This window comes from Siniperca chuatsi, linkage group LG22, assembly GCF_020085105.1.
Source record: "Siniperca chuatsi isolate FFG_IHB_CAS linkage group LG22, ASM2008510v1, whole genome shotgun sequence".
Lineage (NCBI taxonomy): Eukaryota > Metazoa > Chordata > Actinopteri > Centrarchiformes > Sinipercidae > Siniperca > Siniperca chuatsi.
Window position 1 is genome coordinate 17938442 of NC_058063.1, and position 27986 is coordinate 17966427.

Consider the following 27986-nt stretch of genomic DNA (forward strand, 5'->3'; position numbering starts at 1 on the left):
TCACAAAACCACATGCACAACTTGCACTTCCACTACAACCTGTGGGCAAAGGTCAACTGTGTCTGCAAGTATGGGAACATGCGTCAAAGATGTCGAAATAGTTTGAACAGAAGACTAATTACTGTAAGACTGCACGTGTAAGAGTTGCGACTTGGTTTTAATGTTCAGTCTGAGCACCTTGAGGCAAATTTGTGATTTGTGGTATTGGGCTATATAAATAAAATTGAATTGAAATTAAAATTGACAACTTGTGTAAATTAACTGTAATTTACACAAATTACAATCAGTAATCATATTTACATTTAAGTAATTTGGCTTACTGGTTCTGTTTTGTGGTTTGTTTTACATTGAATTTAGCAGTACTAAAGGCCAAAATTCCTATATCGTAAACATTGAAAGCTCTCCACGTTAAGGAGCACAAGGGGCAGATTTTTAGTGACGAATGATATGATGAAGAAGTGCTAAAAGGAGAGAGGTGGAAAGAACATTGTTTTTGTTATCTCCAAATCAGAAGCAGACTGCTAAATTGAACTGTAATAAAAAAAAAAGACAGGACAGGCAATGACAAAAGACTCTTTCCATAACATAGTTCTCAACAGGGCTGAGCCAGAACAGTTGGCTCAGCAGTAACTTGGCAGGGTCTCCAGATCAGTGCACGATCCGCAAATCTGCCCTGAAGGAAAATTCAGGACTCAGACAGGAGGTTTGCTACCTGCATGACAACTACCAACAAGCCACAAGCTGATAGCAGGACAAGAGAAAGCATGTGAACTTATAAATGTAAGACAGAAAATGAAAGCGTGTGCAAAGAATGTGATAATGGCATCACGTTTCAATCTTATCTGGGTTTTATCTAGATACAAGGCACTTGAAATGACAAGAGTTAATGGGGCCTTAGTTTGAATTGTAATTTTGCATTGTCAACCTCAGTGCAACGTTAACAAATAATGTACCACTTTTTCATTTTCTCATAAACGCAATGTTAATTTAGTAAGTTACAAACAACCACGCTGTCTCTTATGCTTTTGGAAAAGATTAGTAAAACTACTGATACAACCCAAAAATTCTAAATAGCCGTGTTGATGCACTACAGTTTTTCAGTTATATTATCTGAAAAACGGACCAGAAGGTAAAAAGTTAAGCTTTGTTTAAGCTTTGCCCATGCTTATATTCCCCAAACTAAAGTATCAGAAGGTGTTGTTTTGGTATCACGCTGGAACTCAAGTATCGTATTGGCTAAAATATCAAAAATGATACACAGCCCTATTGCTAGCTAGTACAGTTGCTTCCTTGTGCCTGCACTAGCCACTGTCTTTGTGCTTGTACAGTACTTAGCTTTTATGTTACTTGTATTTTATCTTGTGTATTAGCTTGTAAGCTGTGTTGCTAGCATCTTGTACATTACTGTATCTTAGTTGGCTAACTACATTTGATCCTACAGTATTTAGCATGAAAGCCAATATCTTAGCAATCTGTAATTACAGTTACAGAATGTAAGTCAGCAAACAAGGAAAGATGAAGAGTAAATAATGTAATGTAAATATATTTACATTGGAGGGAAAGTGAAGGAAATTAATATCTTGAATGACCTTGCTGTTGGTTTAGTTAGAGGTAGGTTTTCCACTTCCTTCCCTCTTTTACAACCCCCCCTTTTTTAAACATCTATTTACCTCAAACATCTGTTCCCTCTGTCTCTATTGGTTTCTCTTTTAGCTGCATTATTTCTGTTTACATGTCTCCCTCCCTACCAATCTCATCTCTCTTTCTATGTCACTGTCACTCATCTATCTTACTAGGATTCTCTCTTTCCTCTGTGTTTCTGTCTCCTATTCTCTGTCCGTCCGTCTTTGCAGTAATGGCCTTGGCGGTCTGAACAAAGGGAGTAATACAAGGCAGAAGCACCTCCGAACCAGTGATAAATCTATTTCATCGCTCCATCACATTGCTCAACTGCATCTGTGTGTGTGTTTGTGTACACGTGTCCATGAGATATCGCGCCTTGTAATGACACATATGGCTTCTTGTGCTCTCAGAGTGCATGTTTCTTCCTTAGAATGAATGTGCTTTTATACCCTGAGGGAGAGCAAATCTCATATTGTCACACTGTTACAGAGAAAGAGAGAGGAAAAGAAATAGAGGAAGAGGAGGGGAAGGATTGATGGTGGAAACCATGATAGATAGCCCAATGGTATGGATCATTAGCGAGAGGAGATAGGAAAACGAAACAGAGCTGTGACAGCGGCGAAGAGCGAGAAAGACAACATTACAACAAACAGGGACTCAACATAAAACAGTGGACATGAAAGAGAAGAAAACAAAAGAACAGGCAATGCCTTGAGGAGGAAGAAGAAAGAAGAAAACACACACAAACAAGAAGGTGTAAAGGTCTCTTAACTGAACCACCTGATAATGGCGAGGTGTAATACCCCTGTTCCACCAATCTCTCTTATCCGTGGTTGCCACAGCAACACCAACAGGAGCCGTCAGTCAAGAAGTTAATCAGTGTTTTTGTTTGACAAAAGTGGCTAATGACATAGCAACCACTGATATCGCTGAAGGACGTACTGTACGTTAGAACCAACTCAGGATGTTGCAATCTAGGTGTGAAACTTAAAGACTGGTGGCTTCATTTTAAGTGGCGTATCACTAATCCCCAGTTGCTAACATCTGGCTAGGCTAGCTTACTTTCCTGTGAAAATATCTATGAGCCATTTATGAAACAGAAAATATGTAAAGAAGTATGGAAAAACATGAGTATTTGAGTTAAAAATGATTATGATTATTAAATGCTCGTGACTTACTGTAAAGCTGGCGAAAGCGAAAGCTAAATTGATGTGACAAAGGTTCAGATAAATTGCTATTGAACCTTAACCCTACAGTAAAACCCGAACCTCTCCAGCACATAAAAGGTGTGTGTATGTTTGTGTTCATGGCTCACATGCACATCAATGCAGTTACACTCAGTTGCTCGTTTATTTGCAACACCTAGCTAAAACTTCTGCCGTCTAATACAACAGACCTGCAATAAATCCTAATCCATGACGATTGCAACGTTCAGTTTTTGTGGAAACTGTTTTACACGGGTGTTTATAATTTTTCTGTCCACCATTTATATAAATGAGACTGAATATTAGAAACTACAACTCAACTGCACCACAAACTACAGCCTCAACATTTACCATAAAGTTTAATCAACACCTCTGTTTAAAAAAAAAACAAACAAAAAACTGAACATTATAACCCTCATGAAGGGAGGATTTAGAGCAGGGCTGTTGTAAACTGCATTAGTTTTAGCTAGTTGTACCTAATAAACTGGAATATAATGAATAACATATGACAAATAAGGGAAGTAACCCACAAGCTCACTTCAGTCACATTTCATGAATTTTGTGAAAAGAGTGGTATATGTACTGGGAACCACCAAGATGTCAACTAGCAAAAATTAACACTAGGAGTTTAGAGAAACAAAGTTTATATTTGTGTTGCAAATGTGCTTGTAGATGGGTGTAGCCACTTGTGTTAACACTTTTGGGCGGGTTATCAAAAAACCAGCAAGGGTAGATTTGTAAGAGCAACCACACCAGTTTGGTTCTGGAGAACTGAAATCTGCACCAGAGTATGACTGTTTTAACGTGTAACACCTGTCATTTGGAGATTTGGAATGAAATTTGCTAATTTTGCAGCCAATAAGACCTTTGTTTCCCACAATCTGGGTGCAAAGTGTAACCACATACACATGGTTACTATAGGGACTGGTGATACAGAATAAACTAGACTGCCTTTACTCAAAATACTCACATTATTATGCACATTTAAGCATGGCTACAACATGTGTGACCTTCTCATAACACCTCCTCTAGGCCATTTCAATGTGTTCTTAGTCCAGTTGCCTGGACTTAATAAAATGCCTGGTTTCCTTCTGATTGGATAGTTGTACTCTACAGAGAGGCATATCAGCAGAGCACAAAACACACGCGTACTGTACATATGCCTTCATAAATACAATGTATGCAAAGGTCAGGTTCTGCACAAGCTTGCGGTCAAACTGCAGCCACATCCTTGATGGTGTTTTCCTCTCCTCTCCAGCTGGGAGATGTTGTCAGACAGATCAGTGTATTCATTAGAGCAGGACTAATTACATCACAACAATCAGCCCCAGTAGACCTGATGTGCACGCACACAAACACACACTGAAGAGCTGTGAAGTGGATATGCACACCAGAGCACATTACCACACATTACTTACTCATCTGCAAAATGCACACACACACACACACCTGACTGATTTAACCCTTTTCTTTTCTTTGAGTCAGCTACATTTAACAAGCCAACCGAGCGCGCACCCACACACATGCAAACACACGCTTGTCTACCACCATCCCGTCAATTCACACACACACACAGTCCAGCATGACTGACTGACCTTCTGTGTTCACACTGTAAACAATCAACAAATCACTGGTCTTCTATTTATTTCCTAGAGAGCTGAGTGACCTGGAGACAGATATGTGGACATTTACCAAGTTTGTTGGCTGAGAAAAGGCAGAGCTTCATGTGGTTCTTTGCTATCAGTAGTTGACTAACCAATGTGATTTAGTGTAATGAATGGCTGCCACTGACAAGGGCAAAATGAAAGCGATGAACTCAGCCATTCAAAACGACCCACTTCTCTACAACTTTCAATTGAAAGACTACAGGTATAAACATCCATACGCTTGGAGAACAGTTGCACCTATTGTTGCGATCGACAGCAAGCATGCTTTTTTTGTATTTCTTGCTAGCAAAGTATTGTATTTAAATGCTGCAAAGTTATGAAAGGCAACACACATTTCTAACAAAAGATGTTATGTTTTGGTCTTTCCATGGAATAAAAATATAGAATATCTCCAGCCTTATCCTAACATACAATGAAATGAGTATTGCCTGCGTAGCCATGGCTTCATATAGATTATTCCTATATGTGCTCCAAGTATATATTTGTGACCCTATTTGTGAAGCCGTCTTCAGTAGGAACAAATGCACTTGGGGCTGAGTGTTATAGACAGGATAGGGAAGTCAGAAAGTATTGAGAGATGGACTAACACAATGTTGGTTTTGGTCTTTTCAAGGAGTTTTGGCCATTTTTGTTGAAATAAAATTACAAACACTCTGTACTCCACCAACATGATCTCACCCCTCTCCAGCAATAAAATGACAAATGGGAGGCCACACAGACAATGTGTGAATACAGAATTTGCCACTACACTTCCACTACACACCTACTGATGGAGCTTCCTGTGCATCCCAAAATCTGTCAGAATAAAACCAGAATTAACCAAATTACCTGCAGTGTGAATGCAAGCAACATAGCTTTTAAAACATGGTTAAATCATCTATCCAAAATATCCAGCATATTATCTCTCACACACTGACCTCTTCTACCAGGCGGCTCTCCTGTGATTTCTCAATGTGACAGGTGTCCAGTTGGTCCTCGTGGCTGAGCTGGTTGTCGTCCCCCTGCCCCCCTCCCTCACAACGAAAAAACAGGGGTGCCATGCAGCACCAGCTGTACTGACAGAACCCTGGCATTGATGACCTCACTGTGTGTACTAGCTAAGCAATATTAATACAGTAAAATAAAACAAAATGGCCTTTACCTCCGGTAGGACAATGACTTTCAGAGGTATAAGGTGGAGAGAATGTTGCTCTCTCAACTTTTACTCCTTTTTGATCGTTCTCTACCCATCTTTTTCCTTCTTCTTATTCTTGAAAAATATTTATTCTACCTTTTTTTTGCTGTTTCTACACATTTCCCTTTAAATCTCTCTACATATCGCTCCCTTACACACCCCACCTTAGCAGTGACTCTCCTTTCATGCTAGCAGCTGCTCAAACAATACAACCCTACTTCCTCCCTCTCAAACTTCCCTAGTCAGGTAGCCACTCCCCCCTCAGGTGTGTAGGACACACCTCTTGTGTGTGTGTGTGTGTGTTCATGTAAGAACAAGCCCATTTCCTTGTGGCTATAAATAGAACTGGAAGAACCTGTCTGATTGGCAATGAGAGCACACATACACACACACACACACACATCCTTGTACTTCTATCTTTGTGAGGACCGTCATTGACATAATGCATTCCCTAGCATTTTACCCTAACCATCCCAACTTAATGCCTAACCTAATTCTAACCTAACCCTTAAGTCTTAACCTTCAAACAGCCCTTTGAAGTTGTAGGTACTCTGTAGGTAAAAATTTAATCGTCACTATGTAGCAAGTACAAGCACACACACGCAGCCAGTCACATGTCAAATTGATGGGGAGGTTAATGGCACCTCACTCTGCTTAAGAGAGCTGGAAACATCACTGTGATCACAAAAACTCATGTCCGGCTAGCCTGCATGAGCTGTCCTGACTGTGTGTGTGTGTGTGTGTGTGTGTGTGTGTGTGTTCACGTCTGCCGCCTACGCACCATCATCGCTTTCAGTGTCAGATCAATGTCTCATCTGCCAAGTGAAATTACAGTGAGCGTGTGTGTGTTTGTGTGTATGTTTTCTGCCAGTCGGCATATCATTCTGTCTTTAATGAGCAGAAACATGCTGTTCTCCCTGCAGACTCACTCACTGATACCAACTCTCTCTCTCTCTCGCTGTCTGTCTCTGTCTCTCTCTCCGTCCTTCTGTCTCTCCCCCTCAGTTCCCTTAAGTCTTCTTTTCCTGTCTCTCTTTTTTTTTATACTTTTCTTTTCCAACACTCCCCCCCATTTTTCTCTCTATCCAAATCACTCGTGGTTAAATCAATTCCAGAATCAGGTCAAAGTGCTTCATTAGCGACTTTAATGAGTGATGTAGCAAAGTTATTGATGTGAAATGACTTTGATAATAAGCACATTATCTCTGTCCAGTCCATTTGCGCTGCAGTATTTCCCCTGATAGGAAAAAGAACAGACAGAAACACGCAGGCCACCCTGGGTCCATGCTGAGTGATCATACCTGTCTCTCTTAATGTGTTAACATTACAAAGTTATTAATTTTTTCGGCTTAGGTGCTGTGAAAAAAAAAAAAAAGGCGTTGTGCCCAAGTCTTATAATGTAGCGAAAACCATGCTGTTTATTCTGGCATCGTGTTGGTTAAAATGTTACTATATATGGACATGACCTTGATAACTTTTGCTGACCTTGATAAGTCAATAAAGTAATTATCATGACAGGCCTACCCCTGAGAGCAGTGAAAAGTTTTCATCTATAAAAAGTCCCGCTCGGTACATATTGTGGTCCCAATTCTTAAAAAAATAAAATAAACTCCTTACAGATCCTTACCAAAAATGTTTGTGGTATGCATTTATGTGAAAGGAAGAAAATAATAATATTGGCTGATATATCAGTATTGATATTTTAAACTGTCAAATATCAGTACAGACCTAAAAAAACAAAAAAAAAACAAAACAAAAAAAACAAATTAATCTAAATTATGGGGAAAAAATATGGTATTGTAGAGGTTGTCATTTAAACAATAGGCTCATGTTCAGACCAACATTACCACTGTTTCAAAAAGTGCACTGTCTTCATTCATTTCAATGAGAGCAGTAGGGCTGCACAATATGGTAAAAAAAAAAAAAAAAATAAAAAATCAGTGATTATTTTGACAGATATTACGATATGATTCACGATTAGTGGGAATTTTCATTTATGCATCACAATTTTCATTTTTACTGAAAAAACTATTGAAATTATGACCTTTGTTGGGGTCTGTACCAAACAAACATGTTTTCTGATGTCTGAAAAACAAAATTTGTAGGCCGGGGCATCTATGCAGCTCTATAGTTTTTCGCATTTTACCTTTATCAAAAAGTTGCAGCTTCTGCGATTTGGATATTTCACTAGGCCATTATCAATTCAGCCAGAGACTAAAGATTTGACGACAACTGTTCATTCATGAGTTATTGGAAATGACAGAGATACCTAATTTTTGGGAAACATAATAGCACTTATCATATAGTGTGGGTTCATTTACTGTAAATATTCTGAAGTATGACAACAACAATAATAATAAGATAATTCTTTTGTAAATGCTGTATGAATTTTTGTGCAGAGCCATTAACATGCCTGCGTTCAACACAAGAAAATAGCGTACAGGGGCCGCCACAATAGCTCACCTGGTAGAGTGCACGCACCATGTACCAAGGCTGAGTCCTTACCGCAGCAGCTCAGGTTCAAATCCAGAGACGCGTCTGTCATCCCACTCTCTCCCCCTTTCCTGTCTATCTTCGGCTGCACTATCAAATAAAGGCAAAACAGCCCAAAATAAATAAATTTAAAAAAAATAAAATTGTGTACATTGAGTACTAATTCAGTAAATCTTATTTGAATGTATAATAATTTTTAATGTTTTTAAGGATAGAACAAACTTGGTTGATGAGATACTAAATTTAAAAGACTATCTACAGTATAAAGCTGATGCTTCTCCTAAACAATGGGCAGCAGCTGCTTATTCATGAGTTACTGGAAACGACACAGAGACACTGACACTTTCAGGTGTGTCTTTGCCAGAACTAATTAAAACAGACTCACGCTGGCTGTTGCAGACACTGAACCTCCTGACCTTTTAAATACGGACATGTTTTTGTAATCATGAGGCCACGCCGTCCCTGGACGGACATTGTCGGAATGCCAAACGAAGCTCTCCCAATGTCACCAGCTGTGATTTCAATATGCTGCAGTTATTCGTTTTCTCCAGCAGATGGCAGACTGAGAAAGAGATGTGAGTGGGAAAGCAGAGAAGAGGCAAGGTGATGGGGTGCACGGGGAGTGAAACAGCAAGGCAGAAATGAAATGAGGGCTTGGGAATGAGAGGGAAGGAAGAAAAATGTGAGGGAAACATGAAAACGGACAGAAAGGGAATGAAAAAGAAGAGGAGAGGAAGAGGGTGGTGCAGTCATTTGTATCTGTCAGATTTGGCATGGTTTTAACTCTTTCACAGCCTCCCAGCTGTGTGTGTGTTGGTTTATAAATAGAAATGCACACTGGATTCCCCTTGTGGACATACAAATCCATCTCTACACTTACAACATAAAACAAACTCATGTTTCTGTAGGGTTTCATAGTCTACAAATGATTTTTAGCATTTGTTTTAACACTTTGCAACAGCACACGGGTTGGGTTTAAACAGACAAGACATCCAAAGCTATTTAAGCAGCACAGAAACACATCTGTGGGTTTAATGTACTATTTTATGCTTGAGACAAGCAGACGCCACCTGGATCGTCCTGAGGCTGCAAACCTCACCCGTCTGACACTCTGAGGCGGCTAAAACAAACAGAGTATCGTGTGAATATAACAGCTGACCCGGGTCTGGCGTTGTTAATTACAAATATTTTTGCTTTTTTGCTTCCTGACATTTAAACTTGGTAATGCAAAGACATGCAGGGGTTGCCATGGTAACAGCCCTACTTTAGAATCTTCAGCTTGGAAATTTAAGGACATATACACATACAAGTACTAAAAAGTAAAATTAATCACTCTTTTCACCTGGACATTTTTCTCTTCTGTTAATCGAAAAGAACGTAAACCAGACTTTCTGTCTGTGTGTGTGTGTGTGTGTGTGTGAACAGTATATCTAGCATGTGCCACCCTTCAGTCCTTGCAACTTTTATTTTGCAAGAAATTTAAACTATGCAAGAAACACAGCAAGTCTGATCATTTGAAATAGAAACTGCTTGCATCATCTGTCATGCATAAACATGCTGTCTGACCACACACACACACAGAGTCAGAACAAGGCGTGGGAGGACCTTGCACCATGGCGACCACATCCTGTCTCATGTACCTCTGTGCGATTATTAATAGACACACACACACACACACACACAAACACATATACCAGTGATATGCGCAAAAAAACAGCCAGAGCGAATCTAATGACACCGTCGTACTTTAGATGGACAGGTGGAGACAGGCAGACAGAACACACACCTTCACCCTCTCTGACACACAAACATACATTTCTTCCAGTTTAGCCACATTTCATGTTTGTATTTTAACGTGGTTTTGAAATATCATCCAGTTTTTGGCTTCTGCCTGTGAGGTTTGTGCAGTGAAGGACACATAATCTGCTGCTGCTGCTGCTGGTGGGGGGTGGGTGGTGGTGCGACTGCCTTGGAGCATACGGACCAAATCTGGCTCTGATGCTGCATAATCCTCACATACACACACATACCGTTTGGCACATGTGCACACACTAACACACACTGCCGAATGAACAGATAAAGTCTCTCAGACAGAAAGAGATGGATGGTGAAAGAGAGATGGAAGGTTTTCTTGGTGGTGATGCAATTAGCATGACGTCCCTGTTGTTGGTGATTTGTGATGTTAATCATGGTATTTTCCGCTTATAGTGAGCAAACATTCAAATAAAGCTTTTACATTTGAAATGGAGGAGAGGGTGAGTTGATAAAAAAAAAAGGTGGAACAGGGCGGCAAGGAGAAGAGACGAAAAGAGCTGAGAGGAGGCAAGAGGAGAGGTGAGATAAAAGGAAAGAAGAGGAGAGATGAAAGAAAAGGAAATGAAAGGAGAGTAATTAAAGGAAAGGGAAGGGGAGGAGAAGAAAGGAGAGAGAAGAGGAAACAAGGAGAGGAGAGTAGGGATGAATAGGAAGGGAAAGGAAAGGGATGGAAAGAAGAGGAGAGAAAAGGAGAAAGGAAGCGAATGGAAGGAGAGGAGACGAGGAAGGAGAGGAAAGAGAAACAGAGGAAATAAGCAAAAATGAGGAGAGGAGAAATGAAAAGAAGGGAAAGGACAGGGTGTGATGTAATGTAGGTGGGGCAGAAAAGGGGGAGAGTAAAAATGGGAGGAAATAAGCGAAGATGAAATATGGGTGTGTTGTGTTTGTGTGTGTTGTGTGTGTGCACACTGTTTGTTTGCTGTGGCTTGTGATTATCCCTGATGATCACACCGTGTTGTTTAATCTTGTCTCCCCGCTCTCATACACATCAGATGTGGTGGATGCCTGTGTGTGTGTGTGTGTGTGTGTGTGTGTGTGTGTGTGTGTGGACCATGTGCGCCTGTAACAATGTCTCTGAGGACCTAAGGCACATGTAGATATGATGTATTTGAGATTTTTACATGACTTTAAATACATTTTAATGACATTTAAGTAAAATAGTGTATGTATATATGTATATAGTGTGTTTGTTTGCATGTGTGTGCAATGATGATGTGTGTGTGTGCTCTGCAATATTTTGTGTTTTTATGTCCCCGAGCTGGCTCATTCCCTTGGAATTTGTAACACAGCTTAGGACACACACACACACAAACACACACACAGTCGGGTTTCTGTCACTTCAGAGGACATTACATTGGCTTACATTCATTTCCTGGAGACTTACCCTAACCACTACTTGCCTAACCCTTACCTTAACCTATACCTAACCCCTAACCTTAAACCAAGTCTTCACCCTGAAATTTAATGATTTACGTTACAGGGACTTGCATCTTGTCCCTATAAGGAAGGCGAATCCTCACAATATGAATGTGTAAACAGATTTATGTCCCCACAACATGAGTAATACACCCCCCCCACCACCACACACACACAGCCGTAAGCAGACAGAAATGGAGGCAAAACAAAACTGTCTCTCTCTCTCTGTGCCATCAGTCGTGTCGTCGTCATGGGAGATGAGTGATTTCCACGGCAACCTGTGGGGGCTTTTCCTGCCCTCTCCACTCATTCCCCAACAGTCTCGTTCAAAACATAATTGCTGCAGTAAACTGAATCCTGCTGCGCTCCTGCAAACACTGCTGACAGTTACATTTATTAAAAATCCTCTTAATTTCACGACTATATCCAAACCAAGATTGTGATTTCTCAAGCTTCTTCTGTTTCATATGAACAGTTTTATTACTACTCAGGGTACAAAATGTCTGCCAAAGATAGCACATTTACATTTTTCTCTCCTACTCTACTCGCAGTAACAATACTTATAGGAAAGTTAACTGAATGAAAAAATGAACAGTGAAGAAAGAGAAGCTGCAGTCTTTTTTTTTCTTGCTTTTAAGTTTTTCCTTTAAATAGGAAAATCTGAGTATGTGACATTTCTGCAAAGCCAACGTCAAACATTTTTAAACCTGGGCCCTGTTTCCCAAAAGCATCTTAAGGTTAAATTGATCTTTGTTGATTGATCACATTGTAAGCCTATAGGCTAAGATCATCTTAGTCTTAAGATGTTTGTGTTTTCCGTTATGATATACTGAGTCATTATTGGACCTATAGATTATGTTTCTTGACCCTAAAATGGCACACAACTACATTTAGACACATCCCCACACAAGTATTAACCACATAACCACTTCAGACTTGAATCATTCTCATTCTGAGAAGTTTTGAACTGTGAATCTTTCTGAGTGACTAAAGGTTAAAAGTCATGAACTGAGTTTAGACTGCATTTAAAAATATATTGTTCCTATAAAAGCTACTGTCACATGGTCACCTGTTACTACAGGTGGTTAAAAAAAAAAAAATCATAGAAAAAAATACTTCTCCCTCTCATAACAGATTTTATTTTCTCATATTTATACTTCTGGCAGTGCCTTTTTAGTGGTGACTTAGTCCCGCACTTGAGAGTGAAACACTGTACAAATCAAATGTTTTTAATAAAACCTCAAACAAAACGTAAGTGGCATGAGAAGTAACTTGAGACTGCAGTAAATTGTATGTTGTTCACCCCAGAGCACACCTTGTTCCTGTGTGTCCATCACCAGCATTTATTTACTCAAGACTAGTTTAAGATTACACACAGAGCCTTTCACAATGCATTTCTTCATCAGTCATACTGGTCTTCAGTTGTGTCCTGGCCAAATGTTGTGTTTCAAAAAGACACCTTAAAAATGCCTTTTATGTACGACTAACAGTATTTTACAGTCACTTACAGACTTGCTGAAACATTGAGCCCTGAGAATTATTTTGAGGTGTCCTTTTCTTTCACCACCTGCTGATATAGTTAGTCATCTCAGTTTAGTACCGTTAATAATAGGAGGGGCCACTATTTGAGACCCTGAAGCACCTATAACCAACAGAAGGAGTTTTAACTCCCTGACAACTCTTTAACACCTTTACAACTCTGCATTAGCAGAAGATTAGATATGTCATCAAATGTGACATTTTAGACACATTTGAAAATTAAGTTGAGCTTTGCCAGAGCTTTGTGAACCTTGAGTTCAGATTATTTGATCAAATATCAAAAGTTAGGGTTAAGGATGAGGGATTAATATTGTTGTTGGATTCTCTATGCATGTATGCTTTAAGAAGAAGGGTCTGAAAGGTAAAAACTACAATAAATTGAGACTGTGCAAGTACTTTGTTTAGAGACATGAATCGAATTGATTTGTGCTCTACAGATGATGATGAGTTTTAGGGACACAGGATAAAAATCCTGATTTCAAAGAAAAAATATTACGGAGAAAAAGTTGTAATATTTGGAAATGAAGTCTTAATTTTATAAGTTATAATATGTCAGAATAGTCTTTATGAGAAAAAGCTGTAATATTTGGAAATAAAGTCTTAATTTTATAAGTTATAATATGTCAGAATAGTCTTTATGAGAAAAAGCTGTAATATTTCAGAATAAAGCCTTAATTTATGAGAAAAGTGGATATATTTCAAGAATACAGTCACAGTGCTACATTTTCCATATAGTGTATAACTGATTTCTCATATGGATTTTGAAACATAATACAATGCCATTAGGAGTCTACACTGGCTGTCTTGTATTGAGTTTTTCACATGTAGTTTGGGAGGTAACATTAGCTGGCAACCAGAAATGTCTTTCACCCTACATTCATAACAACCATGTCTGATGTTATAGGAGCCATACTGTACAGTAGATCCATACTCTTTATTTGTAACATTTTGTTCTTTGTGTGCTTTAACTGCATTGTCTAAAAACAAAGTGCCTGCAGCTGTGAACTGGTAGGTGGGTCGACAACATAAACACAGGCTGTGAGAACTGACAGATTAGAGCACAAAAAAGAAAAGCTTCAGGCTCAAGTGCTTGTGCAGCTCCAATTCCTCAGCGTTACTAAATGTGATAAAAGAGCTAGGGGCCCGTGGACTGGTTCTGTGACTGCAGACCAGGGTCAAGTCACTCTGAATCAAGTCAAGTAACATGAATCAGATGATTTCTCTCGTCACTGCGACATGTGGCCGTGTCTCTGCAGCCGGATTCACTCACTTTCTAAAAAGGGGCACTGCTTTCCCTCGGTAGTGATAGAAACTTAATTTTGTGTTGCAAAGAAACCTGATTACTTAACAAGCAACTATGGAAAAAAATGCTCATTAGATACTGAAAATATCTGCAAGAAGTGTTTGATTTTTGAATACTAACTTTTACTACACTTTATACAGGTTATTAGAGCCAAATTTATAAAAGTTGGGAATCACAACTATTTTCTGATGTTAGTTATTTCAGTACTGTGAATTTTGATAGACAGCATTTAAATTGGATGTGAACTGACAGTAATCCTCAGAAATGAGAGTGGCTAGATTTACATCAGCCTTGTGATGAACTAACGAGGTCAAGATAAAGTGGATCATAGCATTAGTATACACATTAATGCACAGGTATATTCATATATGCATGAATAGACATGCTCGTGCTGTACACATCCAAACACACAAAGAAGATAATGGATATTTTGGAGTACCTTTTAATGGAGAAATTTAATTACTATTGCTGGGCAAATGGAATATTTTGCAGATATTAAAAAGGCAGATTTACATACAGTACTAAGATGAATAACATCTCGTTTTTTTATGATCTCCCCTTTCATTTATCATCACGAAAGATACAATGCAAGTTAATTGATTGTTTAAGCAGAGCACTTAATCATGCTTTTTTAGTTCATTCCTCTAAAGGCAAATTACAATAAATTTTTAAAAAAAAAGGTCCTCACAGCAGTGAGAGGTAGACTTTAAAATCACACATAATCTGACCTAACTTCGGGGCCAACCAGTAAAACCTCCCCCCAAAATTTTCCATGAATCATAACTGATGAAAACTGATATAAACGCCGTCATATTGCTACTGTATGTCGACACCTTGTGAGAATACAAGGCTTCAGTTTAGTACAGTGTCAACTTACTGGGTCAACAGACTAGCCTTTAGCAGCGTCACTGTCTCGGTGAGGCTTAGTTTACGTGGTTATAGTTTGATTTTGTCTCAATTCTTCTTGCTCAAGTTTCAGTCAACGTTTCCTGGTAATCAGATAGCTTACAAGTGTGTGTGCCAGTGTGTGTGTGTGTGTGCCAGTGTGTGTGTGTGTGTGTGTGTGTGTGTGTGTGTGTGATTTCTGCCGAAAATAACCCATTATACTTTGTGTAAAAGAGTAACCGTCAGTGTAGTTACTCCAACAATCTCTTTTCAGGATATGAACCACCTTCTAGATATTAATCTCCCATTTATATTGGAGATGTACTATACAAACGGTGTCAGATGTTTGATAACCATAAAATGACAATACTGAAGTCAGTATTTTTACATTGAGATAATGATTTGAAAATGAACATCATAACAAATGTCTTCTTTGTCCCCAGTTTGCCAGGGCTTCAAGAGTTTAATTAACAGGTCATGTTTGCTATCTGATGGAACCCGGATATTTGAGTAACTCAGGCGCGTATTACATTTTTTACAGGAAGAATATTGAAAATACAAACTCAGTGGATGGCAGGCAACCTTCTTAATGACTTTTAAGGTTTTAAAAAAGACAATGTACGGTGGGTGTAAAATAAACAAAAACATAGGTTGCGACCTGTAGGCCAAAAGTCCAGTCAGAGTGTGTGTATGTAAAGGTAAGGCAGAGTTAAAGCTGATCAACATAGATTTTTGACTCAATTACTGACTCACAATTTTGTTTCTCTGTGTCCTTTTTTTCCATTGCACTCTGTCTACCTTTCTCCCTCATTAACCTTCATTCTTTGCCTCAGATCAATAACACTCTCCTATCTCATCCCTTCATCCATTCCTCCTCTATCCAGGCTGTCTGTTTACTACCCCGATCGTTACTGCTTCCTCCTCTTCCTTTCTTCATTCTCCAGCTCTCCTCTTCCATCTCTTATAACCCTCTTTCCTCACCGCCTACTGTCGATTTTGATTCATTTTTCGTGTCGGTATTGACCGACTCTTTCCGTCATCATTCCTTCAACCGTCTGTTAATATTTTTCCTCTTTCGGTCATCGCTCCTTTCTTTTATCTCCATAAATATTATAATATTAAAATATTAAATATAAAAATATTAAATATATCCTCTGTCTTTCCTTTACCTCTTCTTTTATGGACTATGAGGCAGGTCTGTCATTTGTCCATCTGTCACATGCAACATTGAGATTTGACTAAAGTAATCCCAAAATGTGACTCTAGACTTGTTCAGTCCAGAGTGAAACATCTTGACAAAGATTTCATGTAAGGCCCTGAAACTTGAAATTCTTGATCGCCACAGAATCAAACGTAATGACTTTAGTGGATCACTAATAATTCAAGTTTTGATAAAACTTTAAAGAAAGGAATGATGCATCTAACCACTGATTTAACATTATACAACTGGTCCACATGGGGCACTTATGCATCTTCATCAGTTTGATATTACTAAGTCGGATGTGAGTTTGTGTCAGACTTAAAAAGAATGGTAGAGTCGAGGTGACCGTGCTCTCCACCCCTCTCCTCTGTCTTCGTTATCTGCAGGTTTTGTAATGTGATGGATGGAGCAGACCTCCGCATGTCTAGACCATAATAATCAGACTTTTTCACTGTGCCGATTTGTCCACTAAAATTCATTCTGCACAGTCTGGTGGTCTAAATGGCTTGACCTAGAGGATTAAAAGGTGCTATCAGCGATCTGAGCTTTGCACTGTAGGTGTGATGCCGCTCTTCGTTTTGACTTTTACAACTTTTGTCTGTCACTGGGAATTTTATTAGTTCTGGTCATCTTGTGTAAGAATCAGGATTCTTTTGAACCAAAAGGTTTCACTCATTTTTTTTCTAAAATTAGGAGTAGACTTAATTATTTAATTAGGCTTAAAATATAAATAAAAAGGTTTTTCTGAATCAAGACGTTTCGGCTCCCATCCGGAAGTCATTATCAATTGAGAATGACTTCCGGATGGGAGCTTCAAACGCCTTGATTCTGAAAACAGTGTCCAGATGACTACGACTGAAACCTTTTCTACGATTTAAAAGATATGGTTAAAAGTTATTGTGCCCTAAAAATGCATTTAAAAATGTACCAATTAATAAACATCAAAAGTAATTAGTTGTTGCTGTTACTTTCACTGCACAGCCAGGCTATGCAAAGATGGCTTTAAACGACCCCAAATCCTCCACACCCACACGTCACATCTTCTGTATTTAAACGGGATTCACACACCCGGTAACTCTAAACAAAACCAGCTGATTCTGAATTTGGGTTTACCAGTGGCTAATGTTAGAAAGCCAGCTAAGAAGACACAACATGTAAATAAGACAACTTAGGCGTTACCGGGAGGCTCATTTCTCCTCTTTTGGTACAGGCTAACCGTCGTAGTAAGGTAACGCATCCCGCGGACATCTGTCTCAACGCACAAAACGAGACCAAACTGATATCAACCCTCCATCAAACTGCCAGTGAGACAGTAAACAAATGTGGAGGTAACAGAGGGTTACTGGATTTAGTAACTGTAACGTAACTACTGAAATTTGTTACTGAAAAAAGCAATCACATAACTGTAACTTTGTTACTAAGTAATGTGTAAGCTAGGGAGTAGGCGTAGGTTCCTCACTGCTTCATCATACATGCCAACCAGATAGAACAATAATGAAACAATGAACTATGACCAAGCTGGTAAAAACAGGGTTGAAAATGCTGCAAAGTGTTGAAATACTGCATTGTGGGAACAAGTTGCACTGAGAGGACTTGCAAAAGCAGAGTAGCCAGTATTGCGAAATACATGTGTATTCATGCAAAAGTGTGTGTGTGTGTGTGTGTGTGTGTGTGTGTGTGTGTGTGTGTACGTACACCCTCTGGGTGGTTTTAAGAGGGTTTCTCCATCCATCTCTCATGCTAATGAAACTGAACTCTTCTCCTCCTACACCTCTCCATCTCTCTCTCTGTCCACTCTTATTTTTTCTTTTCACTATTATGCTCCATCACTCGCTCTACTTTTCCTCTCCCTCCATTACTCTCCCGTTGGGTTTTGGTATTTATATAAAAAGTTAAAATTACCTTACTCTGCACGCACATGTAGTGTCCAGAAGGAGATAAATCTACACACATAAACACACGCTGATGGAAACACATGGCCAGTGTGTTTTGACAATCTTCCAACACGCTGATGCTGTATTTGTTTAACAAAATGACCTTCTAAATTTAGACCATATCCCAGAGGAGAATCTAAAAATGGAGTAAGCCTTTGTGTGTGTGTGTGTGTGTGTGTATATGTGCGCGTGTGCATGCCTGTTATTATATGTGTACGTCTGCACTGTACATGTCTAAATTCTTGTGGCTACAACAGAAATTCGTCTGGTTTGGAGTATTTTTATAAAGAATGAAATCAACAACAGCGTCTGTGGTCATCTTTTGGAACTCAACTAACAAAAAGGCCTCTCCTAATTCAAGTACTTGTGTATATGACCCGTGAAAGTGAGTGTGTGCGCTTTCAAATCCACCGACTTGTGCAGAGTACACCTTTGTTGACATGAATATTTCATTTCTCACTTCCTTTTTTCTTCGTCCTTTAACTCTTCTATCTATTGGGTTTTGTTCTGAGACTCTTTGAATATCTCCAGAGCTGAATTACTCGGTGGACCAGGTAAGACAGCATGTGTTCAGCTGTGATAGCGGAGGTGTAGAGGGATTACAGTATGTGTGTGTTTTTATATATAGGCTGGTTATTCTACAGTATGCCTTTACTGATGAAGGGTGGGCGTCTGCTGTACATTAACTAGGATAGCGTCATATCAGCTTTTCATGGTCACATCATGTAAACTGGAAACATGTTGTGTAACCACAGAAGGCAGTGATGTTACTATTGCTGCCTGCCCTACTTAACATATATAAAATCGTGTTTAATAAAATCGTTTTTTTCGTTCGCTTTGATCATTGTATCTATCACAATACGTTTAAAGCCCCCCTCCACGCAAAAATGTCTTTTGGTTATTGTTACTTCATTTGGGTTTTTGAATGATATATGTGCCAAGTTTGACACTAGAAGGCTGTTTTCACATTCATCTACTGTACGTTCGAGCAGGATTTTCTGACATAGTTGGGAGCCAATTGTGGTTCAGTATGCAACTTACACAAATGTGCCGGGAAAACCTCGAGTCTCCAGTGCACAAACACTGAGAATGGACTTTACCGTGAAGTAGCAGACATATTTGTCCAGCGGTTAAACTTTTGAAATGAAAAATATTCGCATATTCATAGATTCTGGAGTAGTATGTAATTTTAAGAATATTTAACTTTGATTTTTTTTTGGAAAAACCTATGTCTGACAAAAATTACTATTCAAAGTAGAGTATTTTTTTATACATCTTAAACCATGGGGATCTTTAAAAAATATTCCCTGATAACTGGTAATTTGCTGTTTATTTAAAGAGGTACTGCACACTTAAACATGTTTTTTGAGCTGTAAACTAAATTATATGGCTGCAATGGGATGAAACATCAATGCCAGTGTAAATATTGTCATTCTTACCAAATTTATGAAAATGTGCATTTCATGAGTTGAAAATGGCTCTAGACGCCATCTGTTTTAAAATCACCCTGAACCTTGCAAGGCCAATGCTGACCGTTTGGGACTAATTCACGTCATCATGACATTTATATATATTTAAAAAAATTAAAATGTTAACGCAGATCGAGACGCATCATTCACCAGAGTTTATGCTAGTTTTTGCTATCCCTTTACTTAGTATTTTTCAATTTTGGCGCAATGGTTCAGACTTGTGCTTTTGACGGCTATAGAAGCACCAACGGACTGCATTCTTTCCCTTCATGATGATCCCATGATAAACAGCAGGGCTATGGCTACATATGGACACTCCACTCCACTCCACTCAAATATCAACAGTTGTCGACAACCAAGTAAAAGATTTAGAGAATGAGGGAAGAAGAAAAGGAGATGGTGTTGACCGCGACGAGGGAAAACGGGTACACTAAAAGACAGGAAAAAACCAAAGCCACGTTTCCACCAACCAGTTCAGTTCGCTACACATTAGAAAGGTTATTTTCATGTTTCCATTGGCAAAAAGTTGTGGATGGTACCAAAAGAAAAACTCCATACCATCCCGTTTTCTGCGTTACCCCTCAGTTGAGGTTCCAAGCAAGCTGAGCCGATACTAAAAGGTGGAGTTAAAACACTGCAGACCACTGATTGGTCAGAAAGAATTGGAGCAACCAGCCTTGTCTCGTTGTCTGCACTCTGATGTAGGATTTCCCAATCCCCAGTCTTTTATCTTGCTGCCTGCAGCCTTTTCTCGAACAAAACTGGTAGAAGAAAGAACACGAAATGTGTGTGTGGGTAGCGAGTGTGTGATTGAGCGAGTGAGAGAAAGGCTACTATGTGAGCGGAGGAAAAGGTTATCAGTAAGTTGTCAATTTGGCAGTAAAATGTACAGTGTAGGTTACAGTGTGCCAGTTAATAAATGCTACAGCTTCTTAAGACCAAGAAAAGTCTCGTCTGTTGTTTCCCAACTGCTGGAAAAGTGAAGGGGGTTAGCCCCCAAGCCCCAGTAACAACCCCGCCTACACTGAGTGTACGGTCTGCGGTGGAAATGCAAAACAGATCTAAGGTTTAGGTACGGGTTTCAAGGGTACTATACCGAAAGCGTTTGGTGGAACCCTGGCTTAACAGACAGATGGAGAGAGAGATGTGTTGAAGTTCGGTAACATGATCTCTTCCCCTTTGTCGCTTGCACAACAGGTGGGTGTACGCATGCATGTGCGTTTGTTTGTGCCAATGTGTCACTTAATGTATGTATAACTGCGTATTCATGTGAAAGCGAGTTTAAGTGTGTGCTTGTGTGTGTGTTAATCTGACAGGCAACAGACTGCTACACAGCATGCCTGTACACTCACACTGACAGATTGCTGCAGTGAGATTTACAGAGAAAGAGAGAGGAAGACGGGAAAAAAAAGAGTGAAAGAAAGAAAGACAGAAGGGAAAGAAGAAGAGTCAAAGAACAAAAATAAAAGACAAATAAAAGGAAAGAAAGAAACCATAAGAGGAGCGAGCAAGAAAGAGTGAAAAAGAGAAAGCAAGAATGAAAGAGCAAATAAGTGAAGGAAGAAAGAAAAAAGAACAGAAAAAATGATAAAAGAGAGAAGTCGAAAGAAAAGGAACTTGATGCATAAACAAAGACAGGGGATGGTTGGGGATTTACCATATACAGTAACAGCCTGTTTCTAGAATAAGCTCAGTTTCTCAAACATAGACATGGGGCGACGAAAATAGACTTTCTACAAAGGAGTTCACTGAGTGGTTAGTGGTGGTGCAGAAAGCATGACAAACTTCTGTGTGTGTGCGTGTGCCTTTTCACAGAAGCAGAAGACTCGGTGCTCCATCTGTGAGTCTCTGATTCCTCCGTCTATTCATCAGACTGAAGGGAATCCTGCACTCGAGCAACAACAACACACTGCACACAAACGTGGGTAATTTAATCATGATCTTTATCATGTGCACGCATTCTGCAGACACACTGCACACACAGGCACCCACTTGCACAAACTAAACACTTGTTGCGTTACTGTAATCTGTGACTATTGAATTATACACAGATGACCTGCATAGCTGCAAACCTTCAGGATAAAATTACATTAACACACGTTTTTGACATAACTTCTTGAATAACTAAATAATATCAATCTATGGTTTTAAAATGCATAAAATGAGAACTTTAAATGAACATGTCTACAATTTTAACAAATAAATCTGTACCAAATTACTGTAATCTGATGAGATCATCATTGAGAAGACTGGAGGCCCCTTCTGGCCTATTTCAGTTCAGTCAGTCAGATCTATTGGTGCAATCAAATGGAGCTCATGAAGTTTTTCAAAATGGAAGGTCGCCTACGCAATATGCTGACACTTACACACTTCCAAGAAGTTGGGGGACTAGCGAGAAACAGATTTTTAAAAAATTAAAATCATCCAAATCGAAGCGCCAGAGGACAATACATCCTGACTTTACAGACCTTAGTATGGGTCAAGGTCCAAAACAAAAAACAAACAAACAGCTGCATCCTACACTTCCCATAATGCAAGTTGATAGCAACTTTTTTTAGCCCCTTCCTGCCTGGTAAATGCACACATCAGGACTAGTGAGCTGGTACTGATGTGTTAAATCAGTGGTGTGGCCCTTTAAGTTGTGACAACACTTGTTGCTAGGTGACCGAGAATAAAAAAAAAAAAGACGTTGCCTTGGTCCATTTTCAAAAAAGGTTGAAGGTTTTATGTTACCTGCTTTTCAGTGTCATGATAGGAACAAGGAAAGCAAAGACAACAAAAGTAAAAAACTCAACCCCTCAAATCCCACTTCAACGTATTTGTTGTTTTGTATTTCTGCAGTGACATTTCAACTGTGAAGTGTTTATATATGTGAATTACATAATCACATTTCTCAAGTATCACAGAATACATAGACATGTTTTTTTGGTTGTTATTTAGTTTGTTTTTTACTGTGTACTGGAAATCTGCTAGATTGCTTTATGGCACAAAGTAGGAAGTGGGCACTTTTAAGAGGTAACATAACTTAAAAAAAAAAAAAAAAAAAAACTTTCGGCGTTTTTGGTGACAATAGCTAGTGAAATGTAGTGCTGAAAGGATTAGTCGATATTATTAAGAAATTACCAGTTTAAGTCATTTCTCGAGCAAAAATGATTTGCTGGTTCCAGATCCTGAAATGAATGATTAGCTGCTTTGTAAATTCAATATCTTGGGGTTTTGATCTGTTGGTCGGACAAAACAAGCAATGTAAAGACGTCATCTTGGGTTGTGGAAAATTGTGATGTCTCTATTTTCTGACATTTCAAAGAGTAAACTATCAAAAAATTATTCGACAGATTAACTGCTAATAAAAATAAGCGTTAGTTGCAGCCCTAGTGTCAACAATCATTTTAAACATTTGGTTGCAACTAGTTATCTTCAGTAAAAGACAAATCTTTTTACTAATTTTTGTTAAAAGGAGGTACAAATGTTCATGGGAAATGTGGTTTTCTATTTTAACTAACAATATCATCGGCTTTACAAGAAACTACAAATCGTCTTGATCGTGTCCTTGTTTGCTTACAGTGATTATACCAATGTACTCTACGATGATTAACATGAAAACAACTTACCAATTCTGTTTGTTATGCTGCTATTTATACTATATACACGTGTCTGGGTTAAATCATGTTGGCGTCTACATGTTGGCACATTTATTTGCATACACATTCTGCACATACACACACACATACACACACTTCCACGATGAACACACTCAGGAAGCCACATACAGGTTGGATTCCTGAGCTGCAATCTTCACGAGCCGATTTACCACAGTGCTTCCAGTAAGGTGTGTGTGTGTGTGTGTGTGTGCGTGCAAAGTGTTGTACCCTCATTTCACTCACACACAAACACACACTCACACACAAACACACACACACGCACACAGACCTACTTTAAATACAAAAAGGAGCCTGGACTAAATGGCCCGACCTCCCTTCCATTACAACAAACACACACCTCTCGTTTCACACACTCACTCCCCATCTACTCGCCTCTCCATCGTCCCCTTTCTTCTTCTTCTCCTCCCCTTTTTCTCTCTCTGTCTAATCCTTCATCTTCTCTCATTGTTTACAGTGATATTCGATCAGCTCTATGTTTAGAAAACAGTGAGCTGCCTCGGCCCTTCCCTGCTCTGCGTTTTAAAGGATGTGGCTTTTTCTTTTGCAAACATCAGTTTCTTTTCTGGTAAAACCCTTTGTGTGTGTGTGTGTGTGTGTGTGTGTGTGTGTGTACACATGCGAAGAGTTTTGGGTGTGTATGAGTGCATGTTTGTGTGTGTATTAGGGGGATATTGTGTGTATTGTGGGTGTGTGTGTGTACGTCTGTACGTATGTACGTATATGAGGCCAATTTATGTGAGTTTGTGTGCAGCTTCATTACCCAGATTGAGAAGCTTGAAAAAAAAGAAAAGAAACGGGGGTATTTGTTGTCTTTCTGATAACTTGCCAATACCTCTAACTCTAATATGATTCACTGTCTGGCTCAGCTTTAAGCTTGATGACTAAGGAAAGAGAGAGTGGCAGACGCAGAGGCAGCAAGAGACAAAAGGCAGAGTCAGGGAGCGCGACAGAGATGGAAATGGAGAGAAATTGGCATTCGTGCGACTTAGGGCTGGGTAAGCGCTCCTTACTAATATGATTATAAATCGTCTTGTCCTCATCTTTTTGTGCATGTTGTCTCCTTGGCCCGAGTTGCAGGGGGAGGAAGCCTCATTCCATGCATAGAAAGCCTCTGCAGGGCAACTAAGCCAAGTGCCCAGTGGAAAAAATAAAGAATGTCCAAAAAGCACTGCTGGCTGAGGTTAAAAGGACATTTAATTGAGGAAAAAAAAAAAATGAAGTCATCAGCAATTAGAGTAAATGCAACAGGGTGTATCAACAAAACGCAGTGTTTAAAAGCTGGACTAAGCAAGATCTGTGTGATCAAATCTGCCAGCCTCATCAGTTCGAGTCACAAAGTGGGGCTGGATCAACACAAGAGTGTCCCATCTTCACTAACTGAGATGCTGTAGATTGGCCGGATTTGCTCAAATTAAATGAAGGTGTTGGGGAGGGAAGCCAGCAGGAAGTCAGGAAGCAAAACGTACTCTACAGAAGCTGGGAGTGGATGTGTTCAGTATCTTAGGCCAATATCTTTGTCTTGACGACTACTTATTAAATAAAAATGCTGGGATTAATGCTGAAACATTGACTAATCAATTAGTCGATGGAAAGTGAGCATGAGCTTTTCTATGTTTTGTATTGGAAATTGAATATCTTTGGGTTTTCGACGGCTGGTCAGACAAAACAAGCAATTTGAAGACGTCAGCTTGCTCAATTGCTTTATGGCACAAAGCAAGTCATTTCAAAGTGGCTTAAAGATTTTAGAGTTTTAAGTGACATTGAAGCTAGTGCTGAAACAAGACTAAAACTTTGAGAAAACACTTGTTAATAATGACACATTTGGCCGTGAACTGCAGTCAGCATCCTGTTGCTCGCACTCCGTAGGTGCAAGCGAGCATCATCCTAGGCATCGGCCAAAGTGACACGAGACTGAACGCAGAAATTAACACTGAATGCTGGAAAATAAATTACAATCATATTTAGAATAACGTTAGCCTACTATCTGTTATGTTCCTATATTTTATTCGGACCATTGGCTCCATAACACTAACTAGCTTGCCGTTTGTAAATCACCCCATCAGCCAACACCACAAAACAACCAACGCCAGACCCATGCCGCCAAGCCACATCTAGCCGGCCGTCCCCAGCTTAGCTTAGGTTACAGTTAGCTAGTTGGCTGCCCCTGCCTTGCGTCGCTCTTGGCTAGTAGAAGGCAACCTTTTCTTTCTATCGTTACATCATTTATTGTCAGCTAAAATCAACACAGTTTGTCTTAATACATAAGTTAGTATCATGGATCACATTAGCTGGTGAACTAATTTGGCAAGCTAGACAAATAGCATATCCACTCATAGTATTTTGCTAGCGATAATGTTAGTGAGCAAGCAAGCCAACGTTAGCCAGCCAGCTACAACCCAGCCCCACTGCATGTATCTGGCCGCCCCACAATGCCAGCCGACAAAGTAACCTGCAAATGACAAGTCAACCAATTTACCAGCCATATCAGCTCCTGGAGTCTGGATGAATTAGCTGACGTTATCCACAAGACAGTATTTTGCTAGGTTGGCTAGCTAGCTATTTGTCCGTGTTAGCAAGCAAGCTAACGTTCACCAGCTAAAACCACAGTATCAGAATATATTTCACATGCTTTGCAGTAATGTTAGCTTTGACTTTGGACTTTGGACCCCCCCCGACAGATTAATCAGTACTGAAAATAATCACTAGTTGCAACCTTACTTGTGATCATAACATAATTATCTTACAATCTTAGAATAAGGAATCAACTAAAATGCCCAATTGGTGCCTCTAATCTCTCCGTCTAAGTGATTATTATTATTACCATGAAGTCACTCCCCTTAGCCATTAATCTAGGGTAAGGCTGCCATTAACATTGTCGATTAATCTACAGATAAATTTAGCAGTTATTTGATAATTGTTTGGTCAATTAAACCTCAGAAATGAGCTTGGTTGGTGATGTCTTCAGCTTGTTTTGTCCAACGACTAGTTGATAATCCACAGATTTTCAAGTTACTATCATATATAACATGAAAAACAGCACGTGTTTATAAGTGAAGAAGATGGAATCAGTGACTGCTTGGGATTTCTGCTTAATAATTACTCCTAAACAATGAATTTTCTGTCAATCGATTAAATTAATAAAGAAATTGTCATTTCAGCTTTAGTCTAGGGTTTGCTGATTTGAATTAATTCAAAATAAGATATTTCACGTGTTGAAGAGAAAACAATGCTGGATATCTTGAGTTAAATCTACAACTGAGCCAGTGATCATGGGACAGAAATCATAATTTGTCTTTTGATGAGCCAATCTCTGCTTCAGCACAAATCAACACATCAAAAACACACATTTGTCTCCTGTCCAGAGGACGTTGGACTCTCCACCTCTGATGCAAAGACTATGACTTCACCTCCTTCACTTGAGACAGAGTTGGTCTTTTTTTGAACTTGTTAACACAGTGACTAAATTAGCAGAGTAAAAATAACATATTTGTATACGAACTGATATGCTTAAGATAGGCATGTGTAAAAAGCTGGTAAGTGTCTGCTCCTTATTTGAATTAGTTCTTTTTAAAATTTGCATTGAGCAGCTGCATCTAAAAACAACACTGCAACTTGTGTTAGTGTTGTGTAAGCAAACAAAAAGAATACTTTGCCACACAAAGAAAAAATGTTGAAATTCCCCTCGTGTTGCCACATGCATTGCTTTGCTGCACCAGCTTTTTGCCTTTACAGCAACTCCAAACTCTCTCTCCAACGTTTAAGCTTCAAACGCCCACTCTTGATCTTGAAAACAGTAGTTTGACAAACAAACCCTAACTCAAGAGCCAGTTACTGGCTTTTTCTAGAGCTTTCAACCATATCAACATGGAGTCTGCTTGGTTGTCACGGAGATGGACCCACTCAGTAGCAGTTATCCATAGCACATTTAGGGCTTCTCATCGGTGTTGGCTTCAAAATCAACCATCAAAGTTCATTATTAACCTTGGAAATAGTTATTTGACAGTACAATCCCAACTCAGTGTCTCCTTACTAGCTTTTCCCAGAGCTTTTAACCATATCTCTTAACTGTTTTCTTGAAAGCACTGAAATAAGCTAGTAAGAGACCTTAAGTTGGTATTGTTTTGCCAGACTACTGTTTCCTAGGTCAAGAATGAAGTCCAAGAATGAAATGGCTGTGCCTTTGCATGGCCGAGTCATTTAGCAGGTAAAAAAAGATGATAGAGGGATAGAAGGAGTGATGAAAGAAGAAAGGGGAGAAGACAAGAGCGAAGGGTAGCCCCCTACTATTTCAGAGTCTTCAATAGATTCACTCAAGAAAAACACAAATAGCAGGGGAGGAAACTCATTTGTAGTAAAGTTCTCCCTTCCACTCTTCCTGTTATCTATCTACTGTTTCTGTCTATATCTGTCTGTGTACGGTTATATCTGTCTATCTGTATCTCTCGCTTTCATTATGAAAAACCTCACACACACACACACACACACACACACACAGCTGTGTAAAAATAAAAACGTGTTGTTTTTAGAAGGGAAGCCACATCCTTCCAGTACAGTTACCATACTGCCAGATTACTCTGGTTCTCTCTCTCGATGTTACTCA

At 39.3% G+C, this 27986-nt stretch overlaps 1 protein-coding gene across 3 annotated transcripts in view; it reads right to left on the reverse strand.

The window, feature by feature from the left end:
* The window catches only part of si:dkey-172j4.3 (diacylglycerol kinase eta), a 78961-nt gene that overhangs the window by 31972 nt on the left and 19003 nt on the right, over window positions 1-27986 (reverse strand). The window contains exon 1 of one of the 3 annotated variants that reach the window (XM_044184534.1): window positions 5637-6178. The exons of 1 other annotated variant lie outside the window; for it this stretch is intronic. Coding sequence is in view for 1 of the 2 variants with exons in the window: in XM_044184533.1 (XP_044040468.1) it covers window positions 5413-5568 (156 nt within the window). In the remaining variant the exon portion in view is untranslated. Of the gene's footprint in view, window positions 1-5412; window positions 6179-27986 lie in introns of those variants that run through there. One more of the 3 variants, XM_044184533.1, reaches the window with a different exon arrangement.